Below are 11,172 nucleotides of genomic sequence, written 5' to 3'. Positions count from 1 at the left end.
TTCCTGCTGTTCAGTAGGGCCGGGTTGGGGGAGGGCTCAGATTCCCAGTTAGTTGGTTTCTTTGGGTGAGAGTTCACTCTTTGATAGCCAGGTTTGGGATATAATGATGGGGATTGCATTCTCCTGAGATGGCTGAGGTTTGCAACCACCCAGGTAGCCTCTGGAATGTTCTAAACCCCAGAATTCTAGGACCTTAGGAGATCCTGCCTCAGAACTTGGGAACTCCGCCCTTAGAATTGTGTGACTCCCAAACGTGGGAATCGGAGAGCCCCACCCCAGTTCGAGAGCGGCACTCTCTTTAACTTCTAAAACTAAAATTTTCTTAGCCTTGACAAATTCCAGAAGTCTGCACGCTAGAATCCAGAGCTCCGGGGAAGGGAATTGCTGAGTGGCTGAGGGAGGGCTGAAGCCATCTGTTTTTGCCTTTCTCTCTTAACAGAAGGAAAGCCACACAAGTTGGGGAGAAAACCGCCAAGGATGAATCTGCCAATGTGAGTCAGGGGCTCTTCCTGCCATATACCCCTTAGGATGTACCGTTTGTGTAGGAATATTGGGGAGGGGGCTGTGATAGGGATGGGCTAGGTTTGAAGGTGGAGGAGGAAAATGAGCAGAGGTGTGGCGTCGGGGGTGGGGGGCTGGCTCATGACAGTTTCTTTTTTTTTTTTAATTTATTAAATTTATTTATGTTTGGCTGCATTGGGTCTTTGTTGCTGCGCGTGGGCTTTCTCTAGTTGTGCCGAGCGGGGGCTGCTCTCGGTGGCGGTGCGCAGGCTTCTCGTTGCCGTGGCTTCTCTTGTTGCGGAGCACGGGCTCTAGGCGCGCGGGCTTCAGTAGTTGTGGCTCATGGGCTCAGTAGCTGTGGCTCGCGGGCTGTAGAGTGCAGGCTCAGTAGTTGGGGCACACAGGCCTAGTTGCTCCGTGGCACGTGGGATCTTCCCGGACCAGGGCTCAAACCCGTGTTCCCTGCATTGGCAGGTGGATTCTTAACCACTGCGCCACCAGGGAAGCCCTTGGCTCATGACAGTTTTATTTCCCACCAGCAGGAGGAACCAGAGGCCAGAGTCCCAGCCCACAGTGGTGAGTGAGAGCCCAGTCTAGTCACAGGAACTACAAGTCCCAGGATGCCCGCTTCTCACATATAACACACCTTGATGGGAGAGTCTGTACAAACAGTGCTGGGGATTGTAGTCTGCTGAGATGGTTCTTTGAACAGGGGCTGATGAGGCTTGGGGAGAAAGATTGAGGCAGGGCATTCCTTGTCCCTGATCTTTTTGATTTATTGCCTGTCCCCCAGAATCTGTGCGGAGACCCTGGGAGAAGAACAGCACAACCTTGCCAAGGTGGGCCATCAATACTGGGGCCCCACCCCCCAAAATAGTTGCATTTGCCAAATTTGTAGGGAGGAACACTGTGTGACCCCTGGAATGGGAGGCAGGGGAGGCAGACCCTCTCTCTAACCTCATTTCCGCCCCAACCACACCAACTCTCCCAGGATGAAGTCATCTTCTTCAGTGACCACTTCCGAGGCCCATCCCTCTACGCCCAGCTCCAGTGATGAGTCAGACCTGGAGAGGGTGAAACAGGTAGCTTGGGGAAAGGACTGGGAGTGAGGTCCGGGGGACAGAAAGGAGATCTGGGTCCAGACTCTGCCACTGACCTGCCATGTAATTCTAGAAAAGGCCTTGGGAACCTCAGTTTTCCAGCCTGAGAAATGGAGAGATTGGATCATGTCAGGGATGACATAGACACCATAACCACCTTATCCAGTGCCCATGACAGACCTTACTAGTCTTGTCACTGGACTCACTCCTGTTGAGTACCCAGAATCCTTTTCAGTACACTGGCCCCAGACATTTATCACCACCTGGAGGTGGCAGGAGACTGCAATGTATTTGCCAGCCTTGGTACTGGATGTTCTCCAGTACTTTCCTTCTGGCTCCAAGGATCCAGAATTCTCCCCTAGAACTCTCACTTTGTGGCCTTGCCAGTGATGTCATGGTGTGTGTGTAATAGGGGTCTTGAACCTCCTTCCTCTGGCCCCTCAGTCATTAAGAAAGGGGGGATTCACTTTTGCAAGTCCAAGTACCCTTCCTGATTGGTACCCCATCATTTTCAGGAGCTTCTGGAAGAGGTGAGGAAGGAACTGCAGAAAGTGAAAGAGGAAATAATTGAAGGTGAGGTGGTTTTTTATTTTAAACATTTATTTATTTTGGAGGCATCACGTCCCTTGGAAAGCCCTGTTTTGGAAGGGAAGGGGGAAGAAACTCTGCCCCTGACCTCTGCCCAGTTTCCTTCCAGCCTTTGTCCAGGAGCTGAGGAAGCGGGGCTCCCCCTGACCGCAGGGCCCCAGAAGATCCAGTTTCTCCTTTCCGCACACGCCCTCTGCCTGTCACCCTGCTTTCCCTGCCTCAACTTGACTTGGAATTGGCTGAAGACTACACAGGAATGCGTCTTCCCCACTCCCTATCTCACTTGGAAAATTCCAAGGGGGGGGTGTGTGGCTTCCCTGGCACCATGCCCACACCCATACTGGCTGCTGATCGGCTGGGGAGGCCCCCACCCTTTGCTCCCTTTGGTCCTTCCCCTCTGCCATCCCCTTGGGGCTGGTTCCTCTGCTGGGGATGTACCAATTAACCCCACAGTAAGGGGGAAGGAAGGAGGGAATTTCACATTCCCTTGTTCTAGATTCACTTTAACGCTTAATGCCTTTGAAGTTTTGTTTTTTAAGAAAAAAAGTATATATATATATATTTAGGTTTGGGGGGGAGGAAATGTTTTTTCTCTTTGGTTTTGATAAAATGGGATGTGGGGAGTTTTTAAATGCTGTGCCCCTGGCTTGTCCCACTTGGGACAGCTATTTAAGGGGGGTTGTCCCATCAGGCTGGGGGCACCCCCCCACCCCCACCCCAGGGACCTCCCTTCCCTCTGGCTCCTTCCCCTTTTCTATGAGGAATTAAGATGCTGTAACTTTTTAGAACCTCAGTTTTTTGATTTTTTATTTCGGTAGGTTTTGGGGTCCAGGCCATTTTTACCCCCTGGGGAAAAAAGATGAGGGGGAAAGGAAAAGGGGAGGAAACCTCCCCTCTCCCACCTTCACCTTTAGCTTCTTGAAAATGGGCCCCTGTGGAATAAATCTGCCAGTTTTTATAAATGCTAAGATTTCTGGAGTGATTTGAAGGGCTGCTCTCATGAGGATGGGGGCGCGTCCCTCCCTCCCCCAGTAATCTGCCTTCCCCTCACCTTCCTTCCCACCCGAACCTGCCCTCAGACTCCTGCAGCTAGGGGGGCCTCTGGCCCCTCTCGGCCTTCCTGCCTCCCTTCCTCTCTGTGCCCCTCACCAGGCAGCTTCCTCACTCCTCCCCACCCTGCCCCAGCCACTTCACCACCCTAGAGAAAGCCAGGGGCAGTCCCTCATCGACCGTGTGCCCTTGGACAAGACCCTTTGCTTCCCCTGGGCCTCAGTTTCCCCATCTGGGAAAGGGCTCAAAGGATGACACTGGCTCCTTCCCACCCGAACCCTCCCAGCCTCTAATTTTAGTGAGCCTGCCACCCATTTTGCAGATGTATGTCATGGTTCTCAGACACATTCTCAAGATGACTTTCCCCCAGAGCTCCTTAAATTATACAACATTTACAGTCTAAAAAAAATAGAATTCAGAAATAACAGAGCTCATAACACATCCCCTTTAATGGTTCAGTGGGTTGGCAGGGGTTAGGTAGGTGAGGTAGGTAACACTTAACACTACCTGGTGGAATTATTCCATTTGGTTGGAGGTGGTGAACTTCAGGGCTGAGGGGGCAGGTGGAGGAAGCCTTTGCATGAAGGACTGGGGTGGACACTGGGTGTCCAGTTCAAAGGCAAGAAGTAAGGGGGAATCCCTGAGTACTCTGAAGAGGAGATTTGGATGGAGGAAAGGGTGGAGGGATCTGTTGGAATGATCCACTTAAAGGGGAGAACCCCAGTCAAGGCACCAGTGGTGGACTAGAGGAGCCACAGGGAGACCCACCGGAGCTAATGCACACCAAGATCCATCCTATTCCCTGCCCCCGCAGAAGAGTGAGGTAGATGGAAGGTCAAGGGGTGGGGAAGTCCATCAGAGGTTTCTATATTTTCACTACAACGGTCGGTCCCAGTGAAGGAGTGGGAAGAGGTGTCCTGGTGTAATGGATGAGGGTCCCAGGGAAAGGACCACTCCTCAGGTAAGTTGGAGGTGTGAGTGACAAAATTAGATGGTCCATGTGCCCTGCTGGCCCTCCTATTGGTAGGTGGGTGGGGTCCGGTGGAAGACACTGCTTTTCCATTCCAGAGTGCTAAACCAGTGGATGCGGTGGGGGGATGGGGGTCGGGCTGGAACGTTCCACCGGTGGATGGGGGTGTCCCAGTGGGAGGTACCCCTTACTGGGCAGGTTAGTAGGGAGGTGACCAGAAGCCTGGTTGGATCAGCCCCAGTCCAAGATCCCTTCTGCCTCTAGAGGGACCTGGTGGTATTAGCTGGGCCGGTTCAGGAAGGGACAGTGGGGACAGACATGGCAGCCCAGGCATCAGTCACGTCTGAGACAAGGGCCCTGCGGCCCCCTACTCCTCTCCTCGGGCGTGGGCTCTGCCTGGGGCGCGGGCGGCGGGTCCGGGGCGCAGAGCTGGGCGCGCATCTCTTGCATCTGCGCCTGCAGCTCCTCCAGGGCGCCCCGCGGCGGCGCCGCCTGCACCTGCGCCTGCAGGGCCTCCAGCGCAGCGCCAGGCGGCTCCCCCTCGTCCCGCATCGCGTCCCAGGCGGCGCGCTGCTCCCACTCCTTGCGACCCTGATACGCCTGGTGGCGCCAGCACTCCAGCACCAGGCAGCCTCCGCCCACGATGAAGACGGTGGCCTCGCCCAGCAGCTCGGCGCCCAGCTCGGCGGCCGCCGCCTCGTTCAGCGGCTTGACGGCTTCAGCGTTGAAGCCCATGAGGCGCATCTTGGTCCGCATCTCCACCCAGTGGTACACTGCTGGGGAACACAGGGGTCAGGGATCTTTGCTGGGAATGCAAGCCCCGCGCCTCGACGCCTCGGTGTCCGGGTCGGAGCACTGGCGACACGGCGGCCAGAATCGCGGGCGCCAGCGGGGAATGGGCCCCTTAACCAAGACCCGCGCCGGGCCTCGCACGCGGAATGCCCAGTTAGTTATCTGGCCAGGGGTGGCCCTGAGGGCATCTTTTGAAAACGTCCAGAAGATTCTGGTGATTGGCTGGGGATGAGAATTGCTGCCCTGGAGGGGAGGTCCAGAGTGGGGGGCCGCAATCTCTGGGAGGGGGTGGGAGCGGTCAGAAGTCCAGGGCGGGTGTAAAGCTTGCTCCTTCTGCCCCTCCCACAACCCACCTGCCAGGCTCCTTCCCTCTCCCCCGAAGGTGGGGCCGACGGTGCTGCGCTCTGTCCTGACGTGTGCTCACTGTGGGGTTTGGGGCTTTGGACGGAGTTCCGGGCTGGAGCGCCTGCTCTAACGCCAACTCCTTCCTTATCTAATCACTTACTCATGTGAACAAGGATTATCAGCATTGTGATCACTTGTAAATGCAACATAAGCCTAGAGTTGATGTTGAAACCTGATTCACTGCAGTAATAATTAATATTCATCCACTGATACATGAATTGATGGGAAAAATAAGGTTCCTTGGGCTCATTAAGGGATGAATTTCTGAAAACATTTATACTTGACCCCTTCCAACCATCCTCCACAGCAACCAGGCTGACCTAATTAGGTTTTCTTCCTTTAAGTTAGAATAACATGCACATGGGGGGAATCATTTAGACTACATAGAAGGGGGTAAATTGCAAGACAGAAGTCCATCTTTCCACCTCCAGCTTTAGTTCTCCTATTCCTCAAAGGAATAGGAGGACTATTTTTGGGGGGCTGCACAGCGTGGCTTGTGGGATCTCAATTCCCACACCAGGGACTGAACCCCGGCCACAGCATTGAAAGCCTGGAATCTTAGCCACTAAGAGGTTAACCACTTCTATTGGCAGACCAGCCAATAGAGAAGGACTTGAATCGCCTAAGAGGAGAAAATCTAAATGGCCACTAGACATGTGAAAAGATGCGGTCTTTTCATTACATGTCAGGAAAATATTAATTAAAATCACAAAGAGAAAGCACTATACACACACCAGAATGGCTGAAATGAAAAACCCACACATCCTAAGTGCTGCCAAAGATGTATCACACTCAGACTCGGAGGAGGTAATTGAGGACACCCACTCTGGCAGCTGGTTGGCAGTGACTCCTAAATTTAGCATTCAGTGCTCTATGAGCCAGCAATTCCGCTCCTGGGTGGACACCCACAGAAACCCGTCACATGTTCTCTGAAAGACATGTCCCTGCATGTTCACCTCAGTGCTATGAAAAAAAGACTCTAGACCACCCAAATGCCCACCATAGAAGGACTGGTAAAAAAGGATGCACACAGTGAAACACTCAACGGCAATGAGAACAAATGAACCACAGCGACATACAAAAAGCTGAATAAATCTCACAGACAATGTTGAGTGAAAGAGGCCACACAAGCATACATGCTCTGTGATTCCATTTATATAAAGTCCCCAAAGAGGCAAATTCAATCCACAGGGTTACAAGTCAGGATGGTGGTTACACTTGGGAGGCATAGTGACTAGAAGGGGGGCGTGGTAGGGTTTCTGGGGGGGCTGGTTATATTCTGTTTCCTGTTCTTTCTGTGAGTTTATCAAACTATACACTTAGGATTTGTACACTTTGCTTTAGGTATACTGTAATCCAGTTAAAAGTTTTCATAACCCAGGGGTTCCCTGGTGGTGCAGTGGTTAAGCATCTGCCTGCCAATGCAGCGGACATGGGTTCGAGCCCTGGTCCGGGAAGATCCCACATGCCGCGCAGCAACTAAGCCCGAGCGCCACAACTACTGAGCCTGTGCCCTAGAGCATGTGCTCTGCAACAAAAGAAGCCACCACAATGAGAAGCCCGCGCACCGCAATGAAGAATACCCGCTGCGCGCCGCAACTAGAGAAAGCCCGCACGCAGCAACAAAGACCCAACGCGGCCAAGAAAAAAAGTTTTCATGACCCAAGTGAACGAGAGTTGTCCAGCCACCTTCCTGATCTCTTCCAAGTGACTTTCACTTGCAGCATCTGGTGAGGCCCAGAGAAATGCCACTGTCTGGTGCCATGCCCTTGGTCAGTCTGTTTCCTCCCTGTTGCCCATGGGCAGCCGGACTTGGCCTTGGCCACCTGTCAGACGAGCCTGAGACATCTAACTTCAAGGTGTCTTGACTGCCTATTTAACCCTCTTCCTGTTGGGAAATTACACTGGCCCCTCCCAAAAGGAGCCCCAGTCTTATGATGTCCCCCAGGCTCCTGCCTGGGTGCAGGAAGCAGGGTCGTGATGGAACCTTGAACTCTCTATTCTCCCTGAGGGTCTGTTAAAAGGCAAAATGGGTTCAGAATCCAGGACTGAGAAAGTCCAGGCCCCCACTCAAAATGGGAGGGGGACGGGCACGACTATGGCGTGTGTTAAAGGGACTCAAAGACATGATGACAGCACATTCCTTTCTTTTTTAAAATTTTTTAATTTTTAAAAATGTATATATATATTTTTGGCTGCGCTGCGGGGCCTGCGAGATCTTAGTTCCCCAACCAGGGATTGAACCCACGCCACCTGCAGTGGAAGCGTGGAGTCTAAACCAATGGACGGTCAGGGAATTCCTCACATTCCTTTTTGTTTAGAAACCAAAATTTGACTCCATATGTCAATTACCTCCATAAATCTAGACAGTTTCTTAAAGGTAAAGGCTCAAAAGGGAATCTCAGCCTGAAATTGAGGAGGATTTTATGTCACAATCTATAAATGATGCTATGCTTGCCAAGCACAGTAGTTAAAACAAAGCAAAGCAAAAATGGTGAAATGACTCATGTTTGCTTCCCTAGCAGTGTCTTATATCCCCAGGCATGCTTTTGCCAACTTACCAACACTTCTGAAATATTTCGCTACTAATAAATCTCACGATTTGCAAAGGAAACAATTAAAAGGACGAATGAACTTTATATATTTCAACACAGAAAAATCTCCCAAACATAACGAGAAGAAATACTGGGTCCAAAAGATACAAACAGCGTGATAAAAACAAGAACGTGCACTACGGACACACATATATATCCAGGAAAAGTGTAAAGTCTCATATGGAATAATACTCAGCAACTTCAGGACAGATGAAGGAGGAAGGAGTGAGAACGGGGTGAGGCTTTTTAGCTTTAGTCCCTAAAAAAGGGAATAAAACTCAAAGCAAATGGGGCAAAGTGTTAATATCTATTAATTCTAAGTGGTAGGTACGCGGCTGTTTGTTATAGTACTTTCTCTATGTCTGCAATATTTCACAATTAAAAGTAAAAAATTAGTTCAAAAAGAATAACAATTATATTTTTTGGCCATTTGGAAACAAAAGGATTTTGATGAATGCACAGTGATAGAAATCAGGTCAGTGCTTCCCTGAGGTCAGGTATGGCGGGAGAGATGGACTGCAAAGGAACACAAGGAAATTTGGGGGGTGAAGGAAATATTTTTAACTATGGTGGTGGTTTCATGGCAAATACCTGTGATAAAACCCATCAAAGTGAACCCTTAAAATAAGTACAGTTTATTATTTTATTTTATTATATTTTTTTGCGGTACGCGGGCCTCTCACTGTTGTGGCCTCTCCCGTTGTGGAGCACAGGCTCCGGACGCGCAGGCTCAGCGGCCATGGCTCACGGGCCTAGCCGCTCCGCGGCATGCGGGATTTTGCCGGACCGGGGCACGAGCCCGCGTCCCCTGCATCGGCAGGCGGACTCTCAACCACCGCGCCACCAGGGAAGCCCTAAGTACAGTTTATTGCATGTAAGTCAAACCTCAAAAAAAGTTGTTAAATAAAAAGGAATTTTATAAGATTAAGAAAGTGAGAAGGCAAGCCACAGACTAGGAGAAAATATTTGCAAATCATATATCTGATAAAGGACTTGTTGCAGAACATATAAAGAGCTCTTAAAACTCAACAATAGTTGGGAATTCCCTGGCAGTCCAGTAGTTAGGACTCGGTGCTTCCACTGCAGGGGGACCCGGTTCAATCCTTGGTCGGGGAACTAAGATCCCCGCAAGCCACATGGCGCAGCCAAAAAAAAAAAAAAAAAAAAGTCAGCAGAGAAATACCAATCAAAACCACAATGAGATTCCATTTCACACCCACTAGAATAACTGTATTCAAAACAACGGCCAGTTGCACACATGTCCACATCAGCATTATTCACAACAGCCAAAAAGTGGAAACAACCCCAAAGTCCATCAATTTGTGAATGGATAACAAAATCTGGTATATTTATACAGTGGAGTATTATTAATACATAAAAAGGAATAAAGTACTGATACGTGTTACGACAAGGATGAATCTTGAAAACATTATGCACAGTGAAGGAAGCCAGACACAGAAGGCCACGTAGTGTATGATTCTTTTATATGAAATGTCCAGAAGAGGCAAATTCATAGAGACAGAAAGCAGATTAGTGTTTGCCAGGGGCTGGGGGAGGGGAGAATGGGGAGAGACTGCTAATGGACTTGAGGGATCTTTTCAGTGATGGAAATGTTCTAAAACGACTGTGGTAACAATTGCACGACTATGTAAATTTACTAAAAATAAATTGTCCACTCAAGACAGATGAATTTTATGGCATGTAGATTATACCTCATTGAAGCTGTTTAAACAAACAAGCAAGCAAAAAGTAGAGTCTCTCCCCCTGAAATTAGCAAATGCTGCTATGCAAATGCGCGTGCTTCTCATTGTGGTGGCTTCTCTTGTTGCGGAGCACAGGCTCTAGGCACGTGGGCTTCCGTAGTTGTGGCACATGGGCTCTAGAGCACAGGCTCAGTAGCTGTGGCGCAAGGGCTTAGTTGCTCCACGGCCTGCGGGATCTTCCCAGACCAGGGGTCGAACCCGTGTCCCGTGCATTGGCAGGTGGCTTCTTAACCACTGTGCCACCAGGGAAGTCCCTGGACCTGAAATCTTGAGCAAGGTATCAAGGATGCCAGAAGTGCCTAGGAGTCATGCAGGAGGGAGGATGGCAGGTGAAGGGCGGATGTGGGGTGGTACCCACGGTGCTGTCAGTCCTCTGACCTCAGGAGTCCACCAGTGTCTCGTGCTCATGGCAACCTGGGGTAGATGCCTTGCTGCCAGGTGTTGGTCCAGCCAGGGACTACATTTCCCAGTGCCCCTTGGGGTTAGGTGTGGCCAGGGCATTAAGTCCCGGCAAGGGGAATTGAGGTGAAGTGAGTAGAGTGCCACTTCCAGTCCTGGTCCATAAAACCTGTGCTGTCTTCCTTCATGCTCTTTACTGACCTCTGGCTGGAGTGGACATGACCCCCAGGGTGACCTTGAAAGGCACAAGCTGAAGATGGTGGGACTGCATCAGCCTGGGTCCTTGAATGACTGAGCAGAGGAAGAGGGCTGTCCTGCCACGTGACTCCCCTGCAAGAACCGCTACACAAGCAAGAAATAAACCCCTGTTCTAGGTGCCATTACACATTTTGGGTCTCTTGGTGACAACACTGGTGTCCTGAACTATAGACCTCCAAGATTCCTGGTGATTTTCCTAGCCTTGGTCTCCAATATATCCTTCCAATATAGTCTTTTTCTGCTTCCGTTGGCCCAGGACGGTTTCTGTTGCTGGCAATGCAGAGTGTTCACTGATGATGACAAAAGTTCAGTGCTTTGCTAGTACCTTCTCTGAGCTAGGCACCTCCCTAAGTGTTTTACGTGTATTAACTGTTTGGATGTCGTAATAATCCCACAAAGGAAGTTCCGTTGTCAAGCACGAAGACATCCGGTGAACTCCGGCTCATACAAGTAGCATGAGGTGGGTCTAGGGCTTGAGTCCAGGAATTTCAGTGTCAGAGCCCACACACTCCTCCACGATGCTCCACTGCCCTCCAGACAGATTCTCTAAGCCTAGAAATGACTGCCAGTCACATCCATTTTCACACAGCACTATTCACAATAGCCAAAAGGAGAAGCAACCCAAATGTTCATTGACAGATGTACAGATAAACAAACTGTGGTCTATCCGTACAATGGATATTATCCAGCCATAAAAAGAAATGGAGTACTAATACCTGCTGCAACATGGATGAACCTTGAAAACATGACGC

At 50.4% G+C, this 11,172-nt stretch overlaps 2 protein-coding genes across 2 annotated transcripts in view; one reads left to right on the top strand and one right to left on the bottom strand.

Annotated features, from left to right (window-relative positions):
* Positions 1-3,151, top strand: part of VASP (vasodilator stimulated phosphoprotein) — a 13,207-nt gene extending 10,056 nt beyond the window's left edge. The window contains exons 8-13 of the mRNA XM_007458517.1: positions 440-491; positions 1,041-1,077; positions 1,295-1,340; positions 1,493-1,583; positions 2,117-2,174; positions 2,299-3,151. Of these exons, the coding sequence (XP_007458579.1) occupies positions 440-491; positions 1,041-1,077; positions 1,295-1,340; positions 1,493-1,583; positions 2,117-2,174; positions 2,299-2,336 (322 nt within the window). The 3' untranslated portion in view covers positions 2,337-3,151. The remainder of the gene's footprint in view (positions 1-439; positions 492-1,040; positions 1,078-1,294; positions 1,341-1,492; positions 1,584-2,116; positions 2,175-2,298) is intronic.
* Positions 3,152-4,542: 1,391 nt separating this feature from the next.
* On the bottom strand, positions 4,543-4,974 carry LOC103068538 (optic atrophy 3 protein homolog). Its single transcript, XM_007458680.1, has one exon. The coding sequence runs from the start codon at positions 4,963-4,965 to the stop codon at positions 4,543-4,545; it is 423 nt and encodes a 140-aa protein (XP_007458742.1). The 5' UTR covers positions 4,966-4,974.
* Positions 4,975-11,172: the final 6,198 nt, after the last annotated feature.

This window comes from Lipotes vexillifer, unplaced genomic scaffold (assembly GCF_000442215.2).
Source record: "Lipotes vexillifer unplaced genomic scaffold, Lipotes_vexillifer_v1.1 scaffold371, whole genome shotgun sequence".
In the NCBI taxonomy this organism is placed as follows: Eukaryota; Metazoa; Chordata; class Mammalia; order Artiodactyla; family Lipotidae; genus Lipotes; species Lipotes vexillifer.
This window is presented reverse-complemented; position numbering and strand designations above follow the sequence as displayed.